The sequence below is a fragment of the Salmo salar genome, chromosome 12 (assembly GCF_965601325.2).
Source record: "Salmo salar chromosome 12, fSalSal1, whole genome shotgun sequence".
Classification (NCBI taxonomy): Eukaryota; Metazoa; Chordata; class Actinopteri; order Salmoniformes; family Salmonidae; genus Salmo; species Salmo salar.
In genome coordinates, this window is record NC_138302.1 from 21533139 (window position 1) to 21560986 (window position 27848).

Consider the following 27848-nt stretch of genomic DNA (forward strand, 5'->3'; position numbering starts at 1 on the left):
TCTGGTGTGGCCACCAGCTGCATTAAGTACTGCAGTGCATCTCCTCCTCATGGACTGCACCAGATTTGCCAATTCTTGCTGTGAGATGTAATCCCACTCTTCCACCAAGGCACCTGCAAGTTCCCGGACATTTCTGGGGGGGAATGGCCCTAGCCCTCACCCTCCGATCCCAGACATGCTCAATGGGATTGAGATCCGGGCTCTTCGCTGGCCATGGCAGAACACTGACATTCCTGTCTTGCAGGAAATCACACACAGAACGAGCAGTATGGCTGGTAGCATTGTCATGCTGGAGGGTCATGTCAGGATGAGCCTGCAGGAAGGGGACCACATGAGGGAGGAGGATGTCTTCACTGTAACGCACAGCGTTGAGATTGCCTGCAATGACAACAAGCTCAGTCCGATGATGCTGTGACACACCGCCCCAGACCATGACGGACCCTCCACCTCCAAATTGATCCCGCTCCAGAGTACAGGCCTCGGTGTAACGCTCATTCCTTCAACGATAAATGCGAATGTGACCATCACCCCTGGTGAGACAAAACCGCGACTCGTCAGTGAAGAACACTTTTTGCCCGTCCTGTCTGGTCCAGCAACGGTGGGTTTGTGCCCATAGGTGACGTTGTTGTGTGTGGCAAAGGTGGCATACTTTACATACTATGCTACATGTAGTGCAGTACACACAGAGAGAACAGTAGTGAGAGGTCAAGCCTTAACCCGACATCATCTGTCCATCCATCTACCTCTCTCTCTCTCCATCTTTCTCTCTCTCTCTCTTTCTTCATTTTTCTTATTTTCTCTCTCTTTATTTCTCTTTCTATCTCTTTACTTCTCTCTCTCTCTCCCTTTCTCTCTTTCTCCCATCCCTCCCTCTTTTCCATTATATTGATGGGCTCAGACCAGCTGACAGGGAGATTCCTCAGAGTCGGTCTAATGGTCCAGATATAACCCATACTGCCATATTACCATACCAACCTGTCACTACCACCTCCATTTTCTCCTTCATTACCTTCAACTTCCTGACTGTCAGCCAATCAGCCGCTCAACTTTTTGACAGTCCACCTAGAGAGCAGGTTGTCAATTACTTACATCACTGTGGGAGTTAGAACTTTAGTCAGTTACAACTTTAGTCCGTTTGCACTTTAGTCAGTTACAACTTTAGTCAGCTACAAATGTAGTCAGTTTCTACTTTAGTCAGTTAATACATTAGTCCGTTACTACTTTAGTCAGTTACTACTTTATTCAGTTGCTACTTTAGTCCGTTACTACTTTAGTCAGTTACAACTTTAGTCAGTTACAACTTTAGTCCGTTTCTACTTTAGTCAGTTACTACTTTAGTCAGTTACTACTTTAGTCAGTTACTACTTTAGTCAGTTACTACTTTATTCAGTTACTACTTTAGTCAGTTAGTACTTTAGTCAGTTGCTACTTTATTCAGTTACTACTTTAGTCAGTTACTACTTTAGTCCGTTACTACTTTAGTCAGTTTTTCCTTTAGTCAGTTACTACTTTATTCAGTTACTACTTTAGTCAGTTACTACTTTATTCAGTTACTACTTTAGTCAGTTACTACTTTAGTCAGTTACTACTTTATTCAGTTACTACTTTAGTCGGTTACTACTTTATTCAGTTAGTACTTTAGTCAGTTACTACTTTATTCAGTTACTACTTTATTCAGTTAGTACTTTAGTCAGTTGCTACTTTAGTCAGTTACTACTTTAGTCAGTTAATACTTTAGTCAGTTACTACTTTAGTCAGTTACAAATCAATTTTTGCTGTAGTAGTAGATTTACCTTGTGATTTAATGAGGACTGAATACAGGGCAACACATTTGAACTCTATGAGTTGTTATGACAGCTTATAGCAAGTGTTATTATGCACTGTATATGCATTATTTGGCATTTTAAATGCGCTTATAATGCATCATAATATTTTTACCATAAAGAAAGTGTTTCTCACACTTTCACATAAGAAATTGGGTGTATTGAATAACATAATGTGCTCTGTTGGAATTCTGTGTGTCTGTATCGCAGATCAGATTGGCTGAGGTGGAGCAGGCATCTCTGATGTCAGAGCAGCTGTCTGACAAGTCGTCATCACCGGCCCTTCCTGATGATCTTAGTCTGGACGACCACAGTGACTACCAGCTACTGGTAAGGGACGGCAAGGTGGGGCGTACACACGCGCATAGTTAGTCTCATTGACACAAAACATGTGCACACACTGAGAAACGATATATTTTTTATTTTTGCATAATTCAGCTAACACACATGAACACATTCTATCACACACTGCATCCCACTGCATTAACTGCTTGATTAGCCAATCAATGTTCCCGTGTGTGTTTCACCATGTGCCGTGGGCAGGCTAGGGCGACGGGTCTGTGTTTGTGTCTGTGTGCCTGTGTGTGTGCATGTGTGCGTGTGTGTGTGAGCATGATCGTGATGTGTGTGTGTGTCTATGGATCTCATCCCGTCTCCTCTAAGCCGTTTCATCTCGTTTACCTTATTGCTTTTCTCTATTGAAACTAATTTGATATCCAATCTAAAACGAGGCACTGTGGAGCTTGCAATTACTTTAGTTTGGAAAAATATATTAGAAATCAACAGATGTGTTGACTGAAGAGAGATGAAGTATCAAATAGTAGGAAATATCAAAATGTATAAAATTCTCTAAATAGGAAAAATATCCCATGATGGTTTTTATAACAATTATATTTCATTGGGGTCAATATTTCATTTGGTCATTTAATTTCACAGTTAACACTATTTTCATTGAGACTTTTGCTTTACCACAGACAATGCTTTTGTTGTTGTTATTGTTGTTGTTGTTGCTGATGTTGGCGAGTTAGCTAGCGTGCTAGCCTAACCCCCAATGAATGATGCTATCAGCTAACAAAATGCTAGTCTTTCCAAAATATTGACAACAAGATCAAGCATTCAAGTACAACCACCTTTGGCTCTAAGTTATGCCTATTTCAATGCTAATATGCTAGTGTGGTAGTTTAACTCTTTTAACATACTACACCAGGGGTAGCCTAATTTGGTTAATACACTTAAAATGCTAATAGATCTTAGCTGCCCGGAGATAGAATGTTAAATGGTAATTCACGCTAGATAGGGCTAGCCCTAATAGCCATAGCAACAGATGCTTATGGGATTCTAATAATGCTAGCAGTAGTACCTGGAACTTTACAGATTATATGTGAGTGTTAATTGAAGTCATCCTGAATGCTTATATTTGTTATAGGATAACTCTGAGGTACTCTCTCCCCCCCATCTCTCTCTCTCTCTATAGGAGGAGAGAGGGAGCAGTGACTCCCACAGTTCTGAGGAATTGAGGGGGATTCAGGCTGGGTGTGGAGGGCGTTGGGGGCACGGAGGTTCTCGACCCCACAGCAGAGGCCCTGAAGATGGGGTAGGATTCCTGCTAGAGGTGGGCGTCCAGCCCCAGTTCCAGAGCCAGTCTCTCCAGTTCCTCCACCACAACAGAGGTAACGGTGTTCTCCTTTATCTTCCCATCTCATTAGCACTTGTGAAATCTGATGGATATGTGTGCATACATTACCAGTTGACATTGTCATCTTGTGTCCTTGGTTTATGCTCTTGGTATTTAGCTGACTGTGTTTAATGATGATCACATGACTTTGCAATGACATTGAAATGATCATTTCAATCAGAAGGTTTTCCTTCCCGTCTCTCACGCTCAGATGTGTGAGAGAGAAAATTATGTTTTGCTCCGTATTCACACAGTTGATTACACCGACATCCCGATGTTAATTAACTAAAAGACAGATGGGCTGGCATACACAAAGACATTGATTAATGACATTCAATGATATGCCTATCCTTCCTCCCACCATAACATTAGCGTTATACAGCTGGATGGATGAATAGATGTATGGATGGATGGATGGATGGATGGATGGATGGATGGATGGATGGATGGATGGATGGATGGATGGATGACTGGATGAATGGATGGATGGATAAATGGATAGATAGCTCATGTTCATTCAACACGCAACATTTCTATCTTTCTATAGATAATAACTGTATGTCAGCAGATGGTGATGGCCATCACAGTGACCAGGTTGGCAGTGTCGGATGTAGAGGTTCCTCCTCTCCTCTCTTCCATCTCCCCGTGGAGTTCTTTCACCCCGCCACAGCCACAGCGGTCCCCCCACCCATCCCCAGGACCGGGGTAGACCCAGGGGGGAGAGAGGCATCCAGGCTGCCTTCCCCAGCCTCCTGGGCCTCTCTGCGCTCCCCAGGGGCCAACAGCAGGGTCCTAGCCTCCCCAGGGGCCAACAGCAGGGTCCTAGCCTCCCCAGGGGCCAACAGCAGGGTCCTAGCCTCCCCAGGGGCCAACAGCAGGGTCCTAGACTCCCCAGGGGCCAACAGCAGGGACCTAGACTCCTCAGGGGCCAACAGCAGGGACCTAGACTCCTCAGGGGCCAACAGCAGGGTCCTAGACTCCCAGGTAAGAGGTCATGGGGTCATATAGGTAGAGGGAGTATTCATGTAGTGAAATGTACACTGGGTGTACAAAATATTAAGAACACCTTCCTAATATTGAGTTGCACCCCCAGTTGTGTCAGGTTGGCTGGATGTCCTTTGGGTGATGGACCATTCTTGATACACACAAATCAAATAAAAATTGTATTGGTCACATACACATGGTTAGCAGATGTTATTGCGAGTGTAGCGAAATGCTTGTGCACAGGAAACTGTTGAGCGTGAAAAACCCTGCAGAGTTGCAGTTCTTGACAAACTCAAACCGGTGCACCTGGCACTTACTACCATACCCCACTGACACTGAAAAAAGGACACCGTCTTCCAACTGATCGCACCTCAACATGCAAAAATTCATGTTGTTACTCCTATGAACAGAGAAAGTGAACTATTCCTCGATATTAAAAAAGACCCAAGCTGCTAATAATAACAACGCAGGCCTATCAATAAACTTTCCCACTCATTCATTACAGCTGCAGTGCTGGTTGTAGCGAGAGCGGAAGTACTAAGAAAACAACATATTACGTCTGCTTCATTATTGCAGACACGGTAATCTGAGCCATCCGATTGGCCAGCGGTAGGCCTATAGCGCAGTTGATTTGCTCACCGGCCCACCAGGCAGGAAGAGTTTGTACCTTTTAGACACATGAAATGGTTCAAAAACGGCATGCAGTGCAGCTGAAAGGGGTGCCCCTACAAATAAAACATAAAAATAGGAACACAAGGCTTTATCGTTTATTTTTACCCTTTTCTCTCTCCAATTGGTAGTTACACTCTTGTCCCATTGTTGAAACTCCTGTACGGAGGTGAAGGTCTAGAGCCATGCGTCCTCCGAAACATGACCCTGCCAAGCCGCAATGCTTCTTGACACACTGCTCACTTAACCCGCACCAATGTGTCAGAGGAAACACCGTACAACTGGGGACTAAGGTCAGCTTGCAGGCGCCCGGCCCGCCACAAGGAGTCGCTAGAGCGTGAATGGACAAGGACATCCCGGCAGTCCAAACCCTCTCCTAACCTGGACAATGCTGGGCCAATTGTGTGTCGCTTCATGGGTCTCCCGGTCACAGCCGGTGACACAGCCTGGGATCGAACCTGGGTCTGTAGTGATGCCTTAGACCGCTGCACCACTTGGGAGGCCGTATCGTTGGTTTTTTTACATAAATATTTGCCGATCAACTATAAATGCCTTGGAGATCGACCGTATATTCAGGTGTGTGCTATCATATTGATAATTGTATTACATCGTGTGGTATATAAACTTCAGTGTAACAGCCATGGGTGTTACAATGGTAGAAGAAGTAATGGATTGACTTTATGGGGTGAAATACCCATCAGATTCAGTTGTTTTCCACTCATTGGTAAGAGCTACACTCCACTAGAGTTAAGGTCCATGGGGATGCTTGCTATAAGAGATTACATTTACAATATACTGTAGCTAACTCTTTTATATTCTCAGAAGGGGAAGTATCCAGGTGATGCACAGCAGCCATTTTGTTCCAGAAAGCTCACTATGGTTGAGACAGTTATTATAGAATAAAACAAAATAAATGGGCATATCTGTAAGGAGTGAGTGCATCAACGTTGAATTATTCATCTTCTCATGCAGACCTTTATATCTTCCCATTTAGACTTTAGAGCACCATATTTTTCATTTAAATCGTCTTCTACGGTGCTAAGTGTGCATTTTCTGTTCATGGCACACAAAACAAGCAATATTCTTCTTCTGCTTCAGCGGTAACCATGGCAACAGCATGTAACTGACCTTTTCTGTATATATTTGTTTTGTTTATGTCATTTCCAGGAGTGCTTTGTGAGATTCTATTCCAGTACATTTCTACAGCACTACACTAATTAGCTAGGTCATCTCTCACTTCTCTCTCTCTCTCTCCTTACTGCTCTCTCTCCTTTTCCCCCTTGCTATCCCTCCACCCCACCACCCCCTCTATCCTTCCTCAGCACCTGTCCCACAGTGACTCGTCCCTGGCCACAGGCAGCTCCGAGGGCAGCCTGCAGACCACCCTGGAGGAAGGTCTCAGCTTTAGCGTCTCCCCCCCTCGAAGAGACCTGGGACTCTCCCTGGCCCTGCCTCTCCTCTGCCCTCTCCCCCTCCCTCACCTCGACGAATCCCGACAAACCCCCAGATCGCTGGGTCACCCCTCAATGAGAGGCCGCAGTACCGCATTCAACCTCCAAGCCACTAGAGGGCAACAGAGGAGCCAGAGCAGCTGTGGCAGCAGCACCAGTCCCGGCTGCCCAAGGCAAGACTCTATGGACCCTTCAGATGACGATTGTGGGATAGGAACAGGAGGCGAAGGATCCAGTCAGGCTTTTAACAGTGAACATTTATCAGAGACACTTAGTAGTTTGTCTCTGACGTCACTGCTGTCACCTAGCTCCCTGGCACCCCCGCTGGTGAAAAAGTGTAATAGCACTGGGAGTTTGGACCAAGCAAATCTTTCTGTCAGGAATAAAGATGGACAACAGTACTATGAGATAGATGCTCATGGGTACCTCACCAACCCTTGGACTGAGAAGAGGGGTGGACAGGAAGGGGAGACGGGGTTTGGAGTTAAAAGTACGAGTCAGATGATGGATGCCGGCTCGAGGAAAAACAGATGAAACTTTAACTATCGGTTGGAACTTTTTTTTCTTCTCAAGAGGTGTTTGATTGATATCTGTTCAGTGAACTCATCTCCTCCCTCTTTCTCTCTCTCTTTTTCGTCAGTGAGGTGTCCATGTTCTCATCCTTCCATGACGATTGGGTGAAAATTGAAGCTGAGGGATTGGTATACATTTTGTGGAGGATTACAATGACTTCTGGGTAATGGAGTTTAATCAAGGCATCTCATTTTCCGAGACATAGGGATATTCTTTGAGAGGACTACAGCAATGACAGGACCCTTGAAAAACATGCTAATTCTGGGCTTGCATGGAGCATAGTCACCCTCATCCATACACCAAAAGAAAATCAACAACAAAAAAGTACCAAAATGTGAATTTCGTGTGAGCGTTGTCGGAAACAATGATGAAACTCCAAACATTGATGAAACTCCAAAAGAAAACAATTGGGTTCTCCTTGACTAACAGGGCTAGCTTAGCTTAGCGGCTAATGCTAACGCTCCTGTGACTGACAACAGGGCTAGCATAGCCCAGTGGCTAATGGTAGTCTAATGCTTTTGTCTTCTTGAAAAAAGACAATGCTTATTATTAAGATAAGCAGATTGTAGTCCTTTCGATGAGACTTTGTACAGAGTTGTTTTTTTATTCACATCTATAAGGTAGCATTGATTACCAACTTTTCCTTTTAGCTAACTAACATTTGATAGGTGAAAGAAAATCAAGGTTGCATATTTGATGGGTTTTCTAATTATAAAACAAATTGGATCTGTATGAATGCAGATGTGTCCCTCTGTGTGTGTTAGGGTGAGATATAAAGGCTAATCTAGAAATACTAGAAATAGCAAAAGGGCACCTTTGAATGGAAAAAAATCAATATGTGAGAGCTATAGTGAAGAGACGTGGGGAGTGAATGAGAACATATGCCGTACCATAGAGGAATAGGCCATGTTCTCATGAATCCCCCATGAACCAAGGGCTTCAGAGAAGATGATGCTCTCCTGTCCCTACTGGATAGGTGCACCATATTCAATGAGAGATCGAGATCAGACACCATCTTGGTTGGTGAAACACAAAGTAAAACGAAGTCCCGGTCAGTTTCACAAAATGGAGTTCTTGTCTCTTGTCCCCCCCCTTGTTGACATTTGTGCAGCGTTGTGTATCGACGTTTTGAAGGAAAATTGTATACCTCAGGTGGATTACAGAAAACACTGAAGTGGATCTATAAAATATTTTTTTCAACGCTCACACTCAGATGGTCACATAAATACACACGCGCACACACACCACAACCACAAAGATGTCAAAGATGTCACCTTAACTGCAGTGTTTTGGTTTTTCTTGAAGACAGGAAGAGATCAGAGAGGAACAAATCTCTCACTCGATCGCTCGTCGTCCAACTTATCCCCCTTTCATTCTTTCTCATTATCCATTTGAATTAAAGGGGCACTCCACTATTTTCTAACGTCATATTCAATATCTCCATGTGGACACTGGCATGTTGCAGGAAGGACATTAGGAATATCAGGTTAAATAAGTAGCGAAGTGCCACTTTAAAAAACCCACGTTGGAAAAGCCCGTTTATTTAACATATTATTTCCCCCGTGTATGAGATATGCAATATTTGAAGCATACAGATATATATGACACAGGTATAGGTAGAAGACAGGCAAGAGGGTTCAAATATATCGCTATTATGTATTACAGTAAAATGTCAATAGGCTCCAATGAGATTCAATGGTCATTCAATTATGATGTGTTAGAATGTCTGTGTATTCCAAGATGGTAGGATGAGGATGTCTTTTGTTCTTGTCTTTTCCCCCGCCCCCTAAGTTGCATGTTGTTATTCTTTTGTGAAATGTCATTTTAGAGTCATAAAAGTGGATTAGCTTCTCAACCTCTGCAGATTCTTGATTCTTTAACATGATGACTTGTCCTATTTATAGGACGCGTCATCATTCATTGGAATGTCGGACCCTTTTCATCTTCCCATGTTAACCGTTGAACCTTTTCGTGAGGCACCCAAAGTCTCATTCCCTCCCAAATGTTAATTGATTACGTTACTGATTCGTCGTAGTAGCGGCTGTGTGGGAACCCTAGCAAATGATAACTCTGTTTCAATGCATAATTCCTAGTGATGACTTAATGAAGGTATACTCTTGCACAGGGGATGTTGTATGTTTTGATTGTGAGGACAAAGTGCAGGTTTGTTAGTGCTGCCTACATGTGTATGTCATTTTGAGAGTAGATTTGTAAGGATAGAATATCACAATTAGAAAAGAACACAAACCCAACCCGTGTATTCATGCATATTCATCAGTGTCAGTGTTGAACTCTATATCTGGTGTTCTTCTTCTCTCTCGCTAAACATAACGGGCTCCAAACTACTCCAGCTATTTAAAAAGCCTTCTTCATTTACCTTGGGCCTTCCTCTTGGTTGTTCTAGCTCAACAAACAGACAGGCCAAGTCAGAGACATAAGCTAAAAGATAATCAAATCAAATAGAAACTTCAGTGTCTCTTAGGACCCTGACGTGTGTGTGTGTGTGGAAACAAGTGTAATATCTTTGACAAATATTTGAAATGAGAAACCGTGGGTTTGGCACTTGTAGTTGGCTTCAGATTTAATCACTTGGTCCACACAAATGTAAATGTCATATTGGTTAATTAAAAAAAACTGCAGATTTTTCTTTGCCGGCTTTTTAAAGCCCCTTATCATTCCATGATGCTAACACCATGTTAAAATACAAACTTGACAAGACTACATATGTTCAAACATATTTTGTTCTCAGACATTTCAAAAGATTTGAGGCCAGAAGAGATGTTTTTTACTACAAAAGGCTGCTATTCAACTAACTGGCTGTTTAGTAAGCCTTTGAAACAGTATCTGAAATGAACACATCTCTTATCTCTTCACGTCAGATTAGATGCTGTTTAGTCTCACAGAGATATATCAGATGACAGTTTATCTTCTCTTTTATTTTCTCCCCTCTCTTTCCTCTGTTTTTCATGTCCTGCTGTCTTCAGAGCCGTGTCTCACTGTTTAGTGTCTTAAATGATGAACCGTAGCATCACAGTCTTCCTCACACAGCTTCTAACACTAGAGTGTGTTTGACATCTATAAGTAACAAAGAGAAGCGTATGACTCTTAGCAGCAGGTGTGTTTGTCTGCTTGAATGAGTGTGTGTGTTTGTGAATGTTCGTCCCTCTGCCCGAGATATGGCCTACTACACCATTGTAGGAAACGGCTGCAATTGAAGAAAAAAAATAGATGTATGAAAGTCATTGATCCCAGTCACAATCTTTCCTGTGGGTTTCTTGGTATTCAGCAGCAACATGCACATTATCAGCTAGCCTAGCCTAGCCTAGCCTAGCCTTCATTCAAACACTATTAAGTGCTAACAACACTAGCTTTCTGTGACTGGGTCTCGTCCTCTAAATTTGAAAGGGTTTTTAACATCAATCTATGGTTGCATTGCAAATGGCCCTCTATTCCCTATAACACCCTGAGGTTAAAAGTAGTGCACTATATTGGGAAAAGGGGGCCATTTGGGACAAGTCTAACACTTGTACACCTGGGGTTTACCTCCCTTGGAGAGAACCAGACTGATCAAAAAGCACACGCACTCACTCACACACGCACACACGCACGCACATTGACACACACGCACACACACACACACACACACACATACAGACACACACACACACACACACACACACACACACAGCTTGATACGCTGGTACACCTGCGGCTCCCTCCTCCCCCTGGAGAGAGCCTGTCTGATCAAAAGACTGCTTACGTGAACAGGCATTTAACCACTAACACACAGCTGTCCACAGCAATCTACAAGCCCTTGATGTACTGTACTCACATTCTATTGAATTAGATGAAGACAGAGAGACAGACAGAGAGACAGACAGAGAGACAGACAGAGCAGCACAAAGGTTACTAGGTGTGTTTGATCAGACTAACACAAGAGAAGGAAGAATAGAAATGAATAGGATGAATGAGAGTGAAAGGATGGTGATGGTGATAGGTGTGTAGTGTGTATACACACACACACACACACACACACACACACACACACACCTTCGCTGGCATGGCCCCAGCCTTAGCTTGTTAGATGTTGGCCAGCAGTGGAGAGGGTTGATGTTGAATCGTGTTCTGGGTAAGTATGGACATCTGGGATACACAGAGGGAGGGAGGGAGGGAGGGAGGGGGGGGGGGGGGGGGGTAGCGAGTGAGAGAGAGATGAGGGAGGGAGGGATGGTCCTTTGAAGTTGTCACCCTCAGGATACACAGGTTCTCTCTTCTCTCACATCTCAGAACAGTTGATATAATGGAATAGATATGCAGTTTAACACTGTGCAAAGTGCCATCACCTCAGAGTAAAGAGAGATAGAGTGGGGGGGGGGAGACAGTGCATGTGATGTGTGAATTCATGCTGTCATTGCTGTGTGTGTCACTCAGTTATAGGACCCTTCGGCAGCAACGCAGCATATGGAGGTGTCTATTCACCTGCCATTTGAACACAGGCAGTGACAAGACCACCCGTGGGGTCCTAATGTGTCAACAGTAATTAAGCATTGTTCAAGCCAACGTCCCCATCTCCCTACACTGTTAGTGCTGCGGCTAACGCTAACCTGTAATCTAGCGTGTCTTGATTGATTTAGCTTGACAAGTAGCGTAGAGGTGATGCGACTTCCGTCTGACAGACAGATTGAGCCGTCACATTGACTTAATTGAACACTAATTAAGATGGTAGGCGCCTGTTATAGACTACTTCTGTCACGTCGGTTATAATGGATGGAGTTCAGACGGCTTTACACAGTGTGATACAATAGGCTGATTTAAAGCTACAGTCTGACTGGTCTTCTCAAACCAATGGGAATATATCACTGATTTCCAAAAACACTTGCAAATATTCCAGTTTGCGCCTTTATGTGATTGTCTTCATATTGTGTTCCGTTGAATGAAACCTGGGTGGTTTTTAAATGATCATGTAGAAAAGGTGGGATGAATCTATTCACATTTCATAATCCAAAAGCAGTTTTCATAACAAAGTGGGGAAATGAGAACTGAATAAAAATGGATCATTATGAACTGTAGAGAATGCATTCATGTGGGAACATAATGTGATTTTGTAAATGGTTCATGTTTTGTTGCAGGGGAATGTGGATTATACGTACATGCACACAAATTAAGACCAAACTTAAGAGCTTTACTACTTGATAGCATTGTTTACAGAAATAAAAACTCTCTCAATTTAATTGGAATTCCTCAACCCAAAAAATATTGCAATGCAACTCTAGTGGGTTTTAGAAACTGGTGGGCTCAGATAGCCAATTAATCACTGAAGCCTCAACGTGTTTTGTTTTTGTCACAGATTTCTTCGTCGTCAGACGATATGGCGAAATCATCGTCGGAAAAGGAGGACCAATATGCAGCAGGATCGAGATTGTTCATCTTGAACATTTAATAAACTCAAAATGAACATACAAAAATAACTACACGAACTCACGATTTACAGACAGTCTTCTCAGGCTCACATAAGCTAGACAAGGAACAATCTCCCACAAATGACAAACACAAATACACCCTAATATATGGGACTCTCAATCAAAGGCAAATAGACCACACCTGCCTTCAATTGAGAGTCCCCACCCCAATTAACTAAACATAGAACCAGACTACCTAGACTAAACATAGAATTACATGAATCTCAAACAGTGCCCAAAAACCCCGGAATACTTCAATCAAATGCCCTTACTACAAAAACACCACCCCGAACCACATAAACCAAATACCCTCTGCCACGTCCTGACCAAACTACAATGACAATTAACCCTTATACTGGCCACGACGTGACAGTTTTGCTGTCTCGGAGTCTTTGTTTAATGGAGGTGAATGACAACGAAGAGCCTGTAGATGAAGACATGCAATTACCAGCCTATTTCCTTATCTAGGCTTAGGGTTTATGACCATATAAGGACCATATCCCGTCGCCTAAAGTACTGTACATGAATAGTGCAAGGAGTTAATGAGTACAGTCTGTGTGTGTGTGTGTGTGTGTGTGTGTGTGTGTGTGTGTGTGTGTGTGTGTGTGTGTGTGTGTGTGTGTGTGTGTGTGTGTGTGTGTGTGTGTGTGTGTGTGTGTGTGTGTGTGTGTGTGTCTGTATGCTTTTCATTAGCCAAATAGCCAGTCAAAGTGGTATTAGTACAGCCCAATAAGATACTTGATATCCCCTCCCCTATTTCAATTACTGAAACCACAGTGAAGAGAAATATAATGGAAAGCAAATTATTGTCATTATTGATGAGGTTTCCTCTCTCATCTGGTCTGTGTGTGGTGTCAGTGTGTGTCTGATTGAGGTTGGAGGGAGAGGTGCTGTGTGTGTGTGTGTGTGTGTGTGTGTGTGTGTGTGTGTGTGTGTGTGTGTGTGTGTGTGTGTGTGTGTGTGTGTGTGTGTGTGTGTGTGTGTGTGTGTGTGTGTGTGTGTGTGTGTGTGTGTGTGTGTGTGTGTGTGTGTTTCGACTCGTTCAGCGTAATGAAGCTGCCATTTGTGACTGAGACTTGTAAACGTGTGCTTTAAACAATGTACATTTGTTGATTGCTAGGCATACAAATGAGATGATTTCTTGGTACATTTGAAATGAGGTGTAGATGTGGCCGCAGCCGGACTAGATTGTGAACGACTCTTGGCGGAATGCTTTGCTTGACTGCCGTGAGGGTGATCAGCACAATATCGTTGGAGAACTGCTGCCCCCCAAACGATTCTCTAGATTGAGTTTGTTGAGCAGAGGCTGTGCATGTTTTTGGTTCTACAAATCAGTGTCCATTGAAACATTAAATAATCAATGAATTGCAGTCATTGTTGCATCATGCGATCATTTATCAGTTCTGATGTCTTTGTATTCTCTACGCTGACTGCAGAGTAATCTGTTGAGCCTGCGCTCATATATGACAGACAGGTGTGGTGCGCTCATATATGACAGACAGGTGTGGTGCGCTCATATATGACAGACAGGTGTGGTGAGCTCATATATGACAGACAGGTGTGGTGAGCTCATATATGACAGACAGGTGTGGTGAGCTCATATATGACAGACAGGTGTGGTGAGCTCATATATGACAGACAGGTGTGGTGAGCTCATATATAACAGACAGGTGTGGTCCGCTCATATATGACAGACAGGTGTGGTGAGCTCGTATATGACAGACAGGTGTGGTGAGCTCGTATATGACAGACAGGTGTGGTGAGCTCGTATATGACAGACAGGTGTGGTGAGCTCATATATAACAGACAGGTGTGGTGAGCTCATATATATAGCAGACAGGTGTGGTGAGCTCATATATATAGCAGACAGGTGTGGTGAGCTCATATATATAGCAGACAGGTGTGGTGCGCTCATATATAACAGACAGGTGTGGTGAGCTCATATTTGACAGACAGGTGTGGTGAGCTCATATATGACAGACAGGTGTGGTGAGCTCATATATGACAGACAGGTGTGGTGAGCTCATATATATAGCAGACAGGTGTGGTGCGCTCATATATGACAGACAGGTGTGGTGAGCTCATATATAACAGACAGGTGTGGTGAGCTCATATATGACAGACAGGTGTGGTGAGCTCATATATGACAGACAGGTGTGGTGAGCTCATATATGACAGACAGGTGTGGTGAGCTCATATATAACAGACAGGTGTGGTGCGCTCATATATAACAGACAGGTGTGGTGCGCTCATATATAACAGACAGGTGTGGTGCGCTCATATATAACAGACAGGTGTGGTGAGCTCATATATGACAGACAGGTGTGGTGCGCTCATATATAACAGACAGGTGTGGTGCGCTCATATATAACAGACAGGTGTGGTGCGCTCATATATAACAGACAGGTGTGGTGCGCTCATATATAACAGACAGGTGTGGTGAGCTCATATATAACAGACAGGTGTGGTGCGCTCATATATAACAGACAGGTGTGGTGCGCTCATATATGACAGACAGGTGTGGTGAGCTCATATATAACAGACAGGTGTGGTGCGCTCATATATGACAGACAGGTGTGGTGAGCTCATATATGACAGACAGGTGTGGTGAGCTCATATATAACAGACAGGTGTGGTGAGCTCATATATGACAGACAGGTGTGGTGAGCTCATATATGACAGACAGGTGTGGTGAGCTCATATATGACAGACAGGTGTGGTGAGCTCATATATGACAGACAGGTGTGGTGAGCTCATATTTGACAGACAGGTGTGGTGAGCTCATATATGACAGACAGGTGTGGTGAGCTCATATATGACAGACAGGTGTGGTGAGCTCATATATATAGCAGACAGGTGTGGTGCGCTCATATATGACAGACAGGTGTGGTGAGCTCATATATAACAGACAGGTGTGGTGAGCTCATATATGACAGACAGGTGTGGTGAGCTCATATATGACAGACAGGTGTGGTGAGCTCATATATGACAGACAGGTGTGGTGAGCTCATATATAACAGACAGGTGTGGTGCGCTCATATATAACAGACAGGTGTGGTGCGCTCATATATAACAGACAGGTGTGGTGCGCTCATATATAACAGACAGGTGTGGTGAGCTCATATATGACAGACAGGTGTGGTGCGCTCATATATAACAGACAGGTGTGGTGCGCTCATATATAACAGACAGGTGTGGTGCGCTCATATATAACAGACAGGTGTGGTGCGCTCATATATAACAGACAGGTGTGGTGAGCTCATATATAACAGACAGGTGTGGTGCGCTCATATATAACAGACAGGTGTGGTGCGCTCATATATGACAGACAGGTGTGGTGAGCTCATATATAACAGACAGGTGTGGTGCGCTCATATATGACAGACAGGTGTGGTGAGCTCATATATGACAGACAGGTGTGGTGAGCTCATATATAACAGACAGGTGTGGTGAGCTCATATATGACAGACAGGTGTGGTGAGCTCATATATTACAGACAGGTGTGGTGAGCTCATATATGACAGACAGGTGTGGTGAGCTCATATATGACAGACAGGTGTGGTGAGCTCATATATAACAGACAGGTGTGGTGAGCTCATATATGACAGACAGGTGTGGTGAGCTCATATATAGCAGACAGGTGTGGTGCGCTCATATATAACAGACAGGTGTGGTGAGCTCATATATGACAGACAGGTGTGGTGAGCTCATATATGACAGACAGGTGTGGTGAGCTCATATATGACAGACAGGTGTGGTGAGCTCATATATATAGCAGACAGGTGTGGTGCGCTCATATATGACAGACAGGTGTGGTGAGCTCATATATAACAGACAGGTGTGGTGAGCTCATATATGACAGACAGGTGTGGTGAGCTCATATATGACAGACAGGTGTGGTGAGCTCATATATGACAGACAGGTGTGGTGAGCTCATATATAACAGACAGGTGTGGTGCGCTCATATATAACAGACAGGTGTGGTGCGCTCATATATAACAGACAGGTGTGGTGCGCTCATATATAACAGACAGGTGTGGTGAGCTCATATATAACAGACAGGTGTGGTGCGCTCATATATGACAGACAGGTGTGGTGCGCTCATATATGACAGACAGGTGTGGTGAGCTCATATATAACAGACAGGTGTGGTGAGCTCATATATGACAGACAGGTGTGGTGAGCTCATATATGACAGACAGGTGTGGTGAGCTCATATATAACAGACAGGTGTGGTGAGCTCATATATGACAGACAGGTGTGGTGAGCTCATATATAGCAGACAGGTGTGGTGCGCTCATATATAACAGACAGGTGTGGTGAGCTCATATATGACAGACAGGTGTGGTGAGCTCATATATGACAGACAGGTGTGGTGAGCTCATATATGACAGACAGGTGTGGTGAGCTCATATATATAGCAGACAGGTGTGGTGCGCTCATATATGACAGACAGGTGTGGTGAGCTCATATATAACAGACAGGTGTGGTGAGCTCATATATGACAGACAGGTGTGGTGAGCTCATATATGACAGACAGGTGTGGTGAGCTCATATATAACAGACAGGTGTGGTGCGCTCATATATAACAGACAGGTGTGGTGCGCTCATATATAACAGACAGGTGTGGTGCGCTCATATATGACAGACAGGTGTGGTGCGCTCATATATAACAGACAGGTGTGGTGCGCTCATATATAACAGACAGGTGTGGTGCGCTCATATATAACAGACAGGTGTGGTGCGCTCATATATAACAGACAGGTGTGGTGCGCTCATATATGACAGACAGGTGTGGTGAGCTCATATATAACAGACAGGTGTGGTGCGCTCATATATAACAGACAGGTGTGGTGCGCTCATATATAACAGACAGGTGTGGTGCGCTCATATATAACAGACAGGTGAGGAGCGCATCATTCCTCTTGTTGTAGGACTCATTGAGGCCAGCAGGTCAAACCAACGACTTAAATGAATGAGTCACTCAGAAATGACTCTCGAGTCAGTAAAAGGAGTTGTTCGAAAAGAACGACTCAAATGAATGAGTCACTCAGAAATGACTCCCGAGTCAGTAAAAGAAGTTGTCCGAAAAGAACGACTCAAATGAATGAGTCACCTAGATATGACTTTCGGGTCAGTAAAAGGAGTTGTTCGAAAATAACCACTCAAATGAATAAGTCATTCAGATAACGACTCTCGAGTCAGTAAACTGAGTTGTTTAAAAAATAACGACTCAAATGAATGAGTCACAAACATACAAACACACACACACACACAAACACACACAGCAGTAAATCTGTAGAACAAGTGTCTAGGCTACTGACTGTGAGTGTATTGGTGTGACTGAGGACTGTGAGTGTATTGGTGTTACTGAGGACTCAGAGTGTATTGGTGTGACTGTGCCATAAGCACCTAGGGTAGGCTATACTGTCATCTCCAAGAACTTAGTGGTTGTTCTGGTATATAGTGGTTGTTCTGTATAGTGGTTGTTCTGGTTTCTACAGTAACACAGGTGTTAAAGGAGATGTGAGTGAAAGAACATCTATTCTTCTCCTCAACCCTTCACTCCTCCTCCCCCATCCTCTCTTCTACCCATGTACTCCTCCGTTTCTGTCACCCCTCCTCCCCCATCCTCTCTTCTTCTCCTCTACCCATGTACTCCTCCATTTCTGTCACTCCTCCTCCCCCATCCTCTCTTCTTCTCCTCTACCTATGTACTCCTCCGTTTCTGTCACGCCTCCTCCCCATCCTCTCTTCTTCTCCTCTACCTATGTACTCCTCCGTTTCTGTCACTCCTCCTCCCCATCCTCTCTTCTTCTCCTCTACCCATGTACTCCTCCGTTTCTGTCACTCCTCCTCCCCATCCTCTCTTCTTCTCCTCTACCCATGTACTCCTCCGTTTCTGTCACTCCTCCTCCCCCATCCTCTCTTCTTCTCCTCTACCCATGTACTCCTCCGTTTCTGTCACTCCTCCTCCCCCATCCTCTTAACGATCTTCCTGAATCCATCTGAACATGTTTTTCTAAGATAAGTCAATGGCTCATCCACAATTGGATAACTATTTATTTTTGTAGGGGAGAGGAATCAGAGGAAAGAGTCTATAGAGGGAGAGAGAGACAGAGAGAAAGAGTCTATAGAGGGAAAGAGAGACAGAGTTTATAGAGGGAGAGAGAGACAGAGAGAAAGAGTCTATAGAGGGAGAGAGAGACAGAGAGACAGAGTCTATAGAGGGAGAGAGAGACAGAGAGAAAGAGTCTATAGAGGGAGAGAGAGACAGAGTTTATAGAGGGAGAGAGAGACAGAGAGACAGAGTCTATAGAGGGAGAGAGAGACAGAGAGAAAGAGTCTATAGAGGGAGAGAGAGACAGAGAGACAGAGTCTATAGAGGGAGAGAGAGACGGAGAGAAACAGAGTCTATAGAGGGAGAGAGAGACGGAGAGAAAGAGTCTATAGAGGGAGAGAGAGACAGAGTTTATAGAGGGAGAGAGAGACGGAGAGAAAGAGTCTATAGAGGGAGAGAGAGACAGAGTCTATAGAGGGAGAGAGAGACGGAGAGAAAGAGTCTATAGAGGGAGAGAGACAGAGTTTGTAGAGGGAGAGAGAGACAGAGAGAAAGAGTCTATAGAGGGAGTGAGAGACAGAGAGAAAGTCTATAGAGGGAGAGAGAGACAGAGAGAATGAGTCTATAGAGGGAGAGAGAGACAGAGTTTATAGAGGGAGAGAGAGACGGAGAGAAAGAGTCTATAGAGGGAGAGAGAGACAGAGTCTATAGAGGGATAGAGAGATGGAGAGAAAGAGTCTATAGAGGGAGAGAGAGACAGAGTTTATAGAGGGAGAGAGAGACAGAGTCTATAGAGGGAGAGAGAGAGACGGAGAGAAAGAGTCTATAGAGGGAGAGAGAGACAGAGAGAAAGAGTCTATAGAGGGAGAGAGAGACAGATAGAAAGAGTCTATAGAGGGAGAGAGAGAGACAGAGTCTATAGAGGGAGAGAGAGACGGAGAGAAAGAGTCTATAGAGGGAGAGAGAGACAGAGAGAAAGAGTCTATAGAGGGAGAGAGAGACAGAGAGAAAGAGTCTATAGAGGGAGAGAGAGAGAGAGAGAAAGAGTCTATAGAGGGAGAGAGAGAGAGAAAGAGTCTATAGAGGGAGAGAGAGACAGAGTCTATAGAGGGAGAGAGAGACAGAGAGAAAGAGTCTATAGAGGGAGAGAGAGAGAGAGAAAGAGTCTATAGAGGGAGAGAGAGAGAGAGAGTCTATAGAGGGAGAGAGAGACAGAGAGAAAGAGTCTATAGAGGGAGAGAGAGACAGAGTCTATAGAGGGAGAGAGAGATAGAGAGAAAGAGTCTATAGAGGGAGAGAGAGACAGAGTCTATAGAGGGAGAGAGAGAGACAGAGAGAAAGAGTCTATAGAGGGAGAGAGAGATAGAGAGAAAGAGTCTATAGAGGGAGAGAGAGACAGAGAGAAAGAGTCTATAGAGGAGAGAGAGACAGAGAGGAAGAGTCTATAGAGGGAGAGAGAGACAGAGAGAAAGAGTCTATAGAGAGAGAGAGAGACAGAGTCTATAGAGGGAGAGAGAGACAGAGAGAAAGAGTCTATAGAGGGAGAGAGAGACAGAGAGAAAGAGTCTATAGAGGGAGAGAGAGACAGAGTCTATAGAGGGAGAGAGAGACAGAGAGAAAGAGTCTATAGAGGGAGAGAGAGATAGAGAGAAAGAGTCTATAGAGGGAGAGAGAGACGGAGAGAAAGAGTCTATAGAGGGAGAGAGAGACGGAGAGAAAGAGTCTATAGAGGGAGAGAGAGACAGAGTCTATATAGGGAGAGAGAGACAGAGAGAAAGAGTCTATAGAGGGAGAGAGTGACAGAGTCTATATAGCGAGAGAGAGACAGAGAGAAAGAGTCTATAGAGGGAGAGAGAGACAGAGAGAAAGAGTCTATAGAGGGAGAGAGAGACAGAGAGAAAGAGTCTATAGAGGGAGAGAGAGACAGAGAGAAAGAGTCTATAGAGGGAGAGAGCGATAGAGTCTATAGAGGGAGAGAGAGACGGAGAGAAAGAGTCTATAGAGGGAGAGAGAGACAGAGTCTATAGAGGGAGAGAGAGACGGAGAGAAAGAGTCTATAGAGAGAGAGAGAGACGGAGAGAAAGAGTCTATAGAGGGAGAGAGAGACAGAGAGAAAGAGTCTATAGAGCGAGAGAGAGACAGAGTCTATAGAGGGTTGAGAGACGGAGAGAAAGAGTCTATAGAGGGAGAGAGAGACAGAGTCAATAGAGGGAGAGAGAGACGGAGAGAAAGAGTCTATAGAGGGAGAGAGAGACAGAGTCTATAGAGGGAGAGAGAGACGGAGAGAAAGAGTCTATAGAGGGAGAGAGAGACAGAGTTTGTAGAGGGAGAGAGAGACAGAGAGAAAGAGTCTATAGAGGGAGAGAGAGACAGAGAGAAAGTCTATAGAGGGAGAGACAGACAGAGAGAAAGAGTCTATAGAGGGAGAGAGAGACAGAGTTTATAGAGGGAGAGAGAGACGGAGAGAAAGAGTCTATAGAGGGAGAGAGAGACAGAGTCTATAGAGGGAGAGAGAGACGGAGAGAAAGAGTCTATAGAGGGAGAGAGAGACAGAGTTTATAGAGGGAGAGAGAGACAGAGTCTATAGAGGGAGAGAGAGAGATGGAGAGAAAGAGTCTATAGAGGGAGAGAGAGACAGAGTTTATAGAGGGAGAGAGAGACAGAGAGAAACAGTCTATAGAGGGAGAGAGAGACAGAGAGAAAGAGTCTATAGAGCGAGAGAGAGACGGAGAGAAAGAGTCTATAGAGGGAGAGAGAGACGGAGAGAAAGAGTCTATAGAGGGAGAGAGAGACAGAGAGAAAGAGTCTATAGAGGGAGAGAGAGACGGAGATAAAGAGTCTATAGAGGGAGAGAGAGACAGAGAGAAAGAGTCTATAGAGGGAGAGAGAGACAGAGTCTATAGATGGAGAGAGAGACAGAGAGAAAGAGTCTATAGAGGGAGAGAGAGACAGAGAGAAAGAGTCTATAGAGCGAGAGAGAGACGGAGAGAAAGAGTCTATAGAGGGAGAGAGAGACAGAGAGAAAGAGTCTATAGAGGGAGAGAGAGACGGAGAGAAAGAGTCTATAGAGGGAGAGAGAGACAGAGTTTATAGAGGGAGAGAGAGAGAGTCTAAAGAGGGAGAGAGAGAGACGGAGAGAAAGAGTCTATAGAGGGAGAGAGAGACAGAGTCTATAGAGGGAGAGAGAGACGGAGAGAAAGAGTCTATAGAGGGAGAGAGACAGAGTTTGTAGAGGGAGAGAGAGACAGAGAGAAAGAGTCTATAGAGGGAGTGAGAGACAGAGAGAAAGTCTATAGAGGGAGAGAGAGACAGAGAGAATGAGTCTATAGAGGGAGAGAGAGACAGAGTTTATAGAGGGAGAGAGAGACGGAGAGAAAGAGTCTATAGAGGGAGAGAGAGACAGAGTCTATAGAGGGATAGAGAGATGGAGAGAAAGAGTCTATAGAGGGAGAGAGAGACAGAGTTTATAGAGGGAGAGAGAGACAGAGTCTATAGAGGGAGAGAGAGAGACGGAGAGAAAGAGTCTATAGAGGGAGAGAGAGACAGAGAGAAAGAGTCTATAGAGGGAGAGAGAGACAGATAGAAAGAGTCTATAGAGGGAGAGAGAGAGACAGAGTCTATAGAGGGAGAGAGAGACGGAGAGAAAGAGTCTATAGAGGGAGAGAGAGACAGAGAGAAAGAGTCTATAGAGGGAGAGAGAGACAGAGAGAAAGAGTCTATAGAGGGAGAGAGAGAGAGAGAGAAGAGTCTATAGAGGGAGAGAGAGAGAGAAAGAGTCTATAGAGGGAGAGAGAGACAGAGTCTATAGAGGGAGAGAGAGACAGAGAGAAAGAGTCTATAGAGGGAGAGAGAGAGAGAGAAAGAGTCTATAGAGGGAGAGAGAGAGAGAGAGTCTATAGAGGGAGAGAGAGACAGAGAGAAAGAGTCTATAGAGGGAGAGAGAGACAGAGTCTATAGAGGGAGAGAGAGATAGAGAGAAAGAGTCTATAGAGGGAGAGAGAGACAGAGTCTATAGAGGGAGAGAGAGAGACAGAGAGAAAGAGTCTATAGAGGGAGAGAGAGATAGAGAGAAAGAGTCTATAGAGGGAGAGAGAGACAGAGAGAAAGAGTCTATAGAGAGAGAGAGACAGAGTCTATAGAGGGAGAGAGAGACAGAGAGGAAGAGTCTATAGAGGGAGAGAGAGACAGAGAGAAAGAGTCTATAGAGAGAGAGAGAGACAGAGTCTATAGAGGGAGAGAGAGACAGAGAGAAAGAGTCTATAGAGGGAGAGAGAGACAGAGAGAAAGAGTCTATAGAGGGAGAGAGAGACAGAGTCTATAGAGGGAGAGAGAGACAGAGAGAAAGAGTCTATAGAGGGAGAGAGAGATAGAGAGAAAGAGTCTATAGAGGGAGAGAGAGACGGAGAGAAAGAGTCTATAGAGGGAGAGAGAGACGGAGAGAAAGAGTCTATAGAGGGAGAGAGAGACAGAGTCTATATAGGGAGAGAGAGACAGAGAGAAAGAGTCTATAGAGGGAGAGAGTGACAGAGTCTATATAGCGAGAGAGAGACAGAGAGAAAGAGTCTATAGAGGGAGAGAGAGACAGAGAGAAAGAGTCTATAGAGGGAGAGAGAGACAGAGAGAAAGAGTCTATAGAGGGAGAGAGAGACAGAGAGAAAGAGTCTATAGAGGGAGAGAGCGATAGAGTCTATAGAGGGAGAGAGAGACGGAGAGAAAGAGTCTATAGAGGGAGAGAGAGACAGAGTCTATAGAGGGAGAGAGAGACGGAGAGAAAGAGTCTATAGAGAGAGAGAGAGACGGAGAGAAAGAGTCTATAGAGGGAGAGAGAGACAGAGAGAAAGAGTCTATAGAGCGAGAGAGAGACAGAGTCTATAGAGGGTTGAGAGACGGAGAGAAAGAGTCTATAGAGGGAGAGAGAGACAGAGTCAATAGAGGGAGAGAGAGACGGAGAGAAAGAGTCTATAGAGGGAGAGAGAGACAGAGTCTATAGAGGGAGAGAGAGACGGAGAGAAAGAGTCTATAGAGGGAGAGAGAGACAGAGTTTGTAGAGGGAGAGAGAGACAGAGAGAAAGAGTCTATAGAGGGAGAGAGAGACAGAGAGAAAGTCTATAGAGGGAGAGACAGACAGAGAGAAAGAGTCTATAGAGGGAGAGAGAGACAGAGTTTATAGAGGGAGAGAGAGACGGAGAGAAAGAGTCTATAGAGGGAGAGAGAGACAGAGTCTATAGAGGGAGAGAGAGACGGAGAGAAAGAGTCTATAGAGGGAGAGAGAGACAGAGTTTATAGAGGGAGAGAGAGACAGAGTCTATAGAGGGAGAGAGAGAGATGGAGAGAAAGAGTCTATAGAGGGAGAGAGAGACAGAGTTTATAGAGGGAGAGAGAGACAGAGAGAAACAGTCTATAGAGGGAGAGAGAGACAGAGAGAAAGAGTCTATAGAGCGAGAGAGAGACGGAGAGAAAGAGTCTATAGAGGGAGAGAGAGACGGAGAGAAAGAGTCTATAGAGGGAGAGAGAGACAGAGAGAAAGAGTCTATAGAGGGAGAGAGAGACGGAGATAAAGAGTCTATAGAGGGAGAGAGAGACAGAGAGAAAGAGTCTATAGAGGGAGAGAGAGACAGAGTCTATAGATGGAGAGAGAGACAGAGAGAAAGAGTCTATAGAGGGAGAGAGAGACAGAGAGAAAGAGTCTATAGAGCGAGAGAGAGACGGAGAGAAAGAGTCTATAGAGGGAGAGAGAGACAGAGAGAAAGAGTCTATAGAGGGAGAGAGAGACGGAGAGAAAGAGTCTATAGAGGGAGAGAGAGACAGAGTTTATAGAGGGAGAGAGAGAGAGTCTAAAGAGGGAGAGAGAGAGACGGAGAGAAAGAGTCTATAGAGGGAGAGAGAGACAGAGTCTATAGAGGGAGAGAGAGACAGAGAGAAAGAGTCTATAGAGGGAGAGAGAGACGGAGAGAAAGAGTCTATAGAGGGAGAGAGAGACAGAGTTTATAGAGGGAGAGAGAGACAGAGAGAAAGAGTCTATAGAGGGAGAGAGAGATGGAGAGAAAGCGTCTATAGAGGGAGAGAGAGACAGAGTTTATAGAGGGAGAGAGAGAGAGAGAAAGAGTCTATAGAGGGAGAGAGAGACAGAGTCTATAGAGGGAGAGAGAGACGGAGAGAAAGAGTCTATAGAGGGAGAGAGAGACGGAGAGAAAGAGTCTATAGAGGGAGAGAGAGACAGAGTCTATAGAGGGAGAGAGAGACAGAGAGAAAGAGTCTATAGAGGGAGAGAGAGACGGAGAGAAAGAGTATATAGAGGGAGAGAGAGACAGAGTCTATAGAGGGAGAGAGAGACGGAGAGAAAGAGTCTATAGAGGGAGAGAGAGAAAGAGTCTATAGAGGGAGAGAGAGAGACAGAGAGAAAGAGTCTATAGAGGGAGAGAGAAACGGAGAGAAAGAGTCTATAGAGGGAGAGAGAGACAGAGAGAAAGAGTCTATAGAGGGAGAGAGAGACGGAGAGAAAGAGTCTATAGAGGGAGAGAGAGACAGAGTTTATAGAGGGAGAGAGAGACAGAGAGAAAGAGTCTATAGAGGGAGAGAGAGACAGAGTCTATAGAGGGAGAGAGACGGAGAGAAACAGAGTCTATAGAGGGAGAGAGAGACGGAGAGAAAGAGTCTATAGAGGGAGAGAGAGACAGAGTTTATAGAGGGAGAGAGAGACAGAGAGAAAGAGTCTATAGAGGGAGAGAGAGAGACAGGGAGAAAGAGTCTATAGAGGGAGAGAGAGACAGAGAGAAAGAGTCTATAGAGGGAGAGAGAGACAGAGAGAAAGAGTCTATAGAGGGAGAGAGAGACAGAGTTTATAGAGGGAGAGAGAGACGGAGAGAAAGAGTCTATAGAGGGAGAGAGAGACAGAGTCTATAGAGGGAGAGAGAGACGGAGAGAAAGAGTCTATAGAGGGAGAGAGAGACAGAGTTTATATAGGGAGAGAGAGACGAGAGAAAGAGTCTATAGAGGGAGAGAGAGACAGAGAGAAAGAGTCTATAGAGCGAGAGAGAGACGGGGAGAAAGAGTCTATAGAGGGAGAGAGAGACGGAGATAAAGAGTCTATAGAGGGAGAGAGAGACAGAGAGAAAGAGTCTATAGAGGGAGAGAGAGACAGAGTCTATAGTGGGAGAGAGAGACAGAGAGAAAGAGTCTATAGAGGGAGAGAGAGACAGAGAGAAAGAGTCTATAGAGCGAGAGAGAGACGGAGAGAAAGAGTCTATAGATGGAGAGAGAGACAGAGAGAAAGAGTCTATAGAGGGAGAGAGAGACAGAGTCAATAGAGGGAGAGAGAGACGGAGAGAAAGAGTCTATAGAGGGAGAGAGAGACAGAGTCTATAGAGGGAGAGAGAGACGGAGAGAAAGAGTCTATAGAGGGAGAGAGAGACAGAGTTTGTAGAGGGAGAGAGAGACAGAGAGAAAGAGTCTATAGAGGGAGAGAGAGACAGAGAGAAAGTCTATAGAGGGAGAGAGAGACAGAGAGAAAGAGTCTATAGAGGGAGAGAGAGACAGAGTTTATAGAGGGAGAGAGAGACGGAGAGAAAGAGTCTATAGAGGGAGAGAGAGACAGAGTCTATAGAGGGAGAGAGAGACGGAGAGAAAGAGTCTATAGAGGGAGAGAGAGACAGAGTTTATAGAGGGAGAGAGAGACAGAGTCTATAGAGGGAGAGAGAGAGATGGAGAGAAAGAGTCTATAGAGGGAGAGAGAGACAGAGTTTATAGAGGGAGAGAGAGACAGAGAGAAACAGTCTATAGAGGGAGAGAGAGACAGAGAGAAAGAGTCTATAGAGCGAGAGAGAGACGGAGAGAAAGAGTCTATAGAGGGAGAGAGAGACGGAGAGAAAGAGTCTATAGAGGGAGAGAGAGACAGAGAGAAAGAGTCTATAGAGGGAGAGAGAGACGGAGATAAAGAGTCTATAGAGGGAGAGAGAGACAGAGAGAAAGAGTCTATAGAGGGAGAGAGAGACAGAGTCTATAGATGGAGAGAGAGACAGAGAGAAAGAGTCTATAGAGGGAGAGAGAGACAGAGAGAAAGAGTCTATAGAGCGAGAGAGAGACGGAGAGAAAGAGTCTATAGAGGGAGAGAGAGACAGAGAGAAAGAGTCTATAGAGGGAGAGAGAGACAGAGAGAAAGAGTCTATAGAGGGAGAGAGAGACAGAGAGAAAGAGTCTATAGAGGGAGAGAGAGACGGAGAGAAAGAGTCTATAGAGGGAGAGAGAGACAGAGTCTATAGAGGGAGAGAGAGACGGAGATAAAGAGTCTATAGAGGGAGAGAGAGACAGAGTTTATAGAGGGAGAGAGAGAGAGTCTAAAGAGGGAGAGAGAGAGACGGAGAGAAAGAGTCTATAGAGGGAGAGAGAGACAGAGTCTATAGAGGGAGAGAGAGACAGAGAGAAAGAGTCTATAGAGGGAGAGAGAGACGGAGAGAAAGAGTCTATAGAGGGAGAGAGAGACAGAGTTTATAGAGGGAGAGAGAGACAGAGAGAAAGAGTCTATAGAGGGAGAGAGAGATGGAGAGAAAGCGTCTATAGAGGGAGAGAGAGACAGAGTTTATAGAGGGAGAGAGAGACAGAGAGAAAGAGTCTATAGAGGGAGAGAGAGACAGAGTCTATAGAGGGAGAGAGAGACGGAGAGAAAGAGTCTATAGAGGGAGAGAGAGACGGAGAGAAAGAGTCTATAGAGGGAGAGAGAGACAGAGTCTATAGAGGGAGAGAGAGACAGAGAGAAAGAGTCTATAGAGGGAGAGAGAGACGGAGAGAAAGAGTATATAGAGGGAGAGAGAGACAGAGTCTATAGAGGGAGAGAGAGACGGAGAGAAAGAGTCTATAGAGGGAGAGAGAGAAAGAGTCTATAGAGGGAGAGAGAGAGACAGAGAGAAAGAGTCTATAGAGGGAGAGAGAAACGGAGAGAAAGAGTCTATAGAGGGAGAGAGAGACAGAGAGAAAGAGTCTATAGAGGGAGAGAGAGACGGAGAGAAAGAGTCTATAGAGGGAGAGAGAGACAGAGTTTATAGAGGGAGAGAGAGACAGAGAGAAAGAGTCTATAGAGGGAGAGAGAGACAGAGTCTATAGAGGGAGAGAGACGGAGAGAAACAGAGTCTATAGAGGGAGAGAGAGACGGAGAGAAAG

General features: G+C 44.7%; 1 protein-coding gene across 1 annotated transcript; it reads left to right on the forward strand.

The window, feature by feature from the left end:
- The first annotated feature begins 888 nt into the window (after positions 1 to 888).
- Positions 889 to 9030, forward strand: LOC106564420 (uncharacterized). The gene is made up of 5 exons (XM_082958443.1): positions 889 to 924; positions 2034 to 2168; positions 3298 to 3493; positions 4046 to 4482; positions 6474 to 9030. Exons 1-5 carry the CDS (start codon positions 889 to 891, stop codon positions 7134 to 7136), a joined length of 1467 nt encoding a protein of 488 aa, XP_082814569.1. The 3' UTR covers positions 7137 to 9030.
- The last annotated feature ends 18818 nt before the right edge of the window (positions 9031 to 27848 follow it).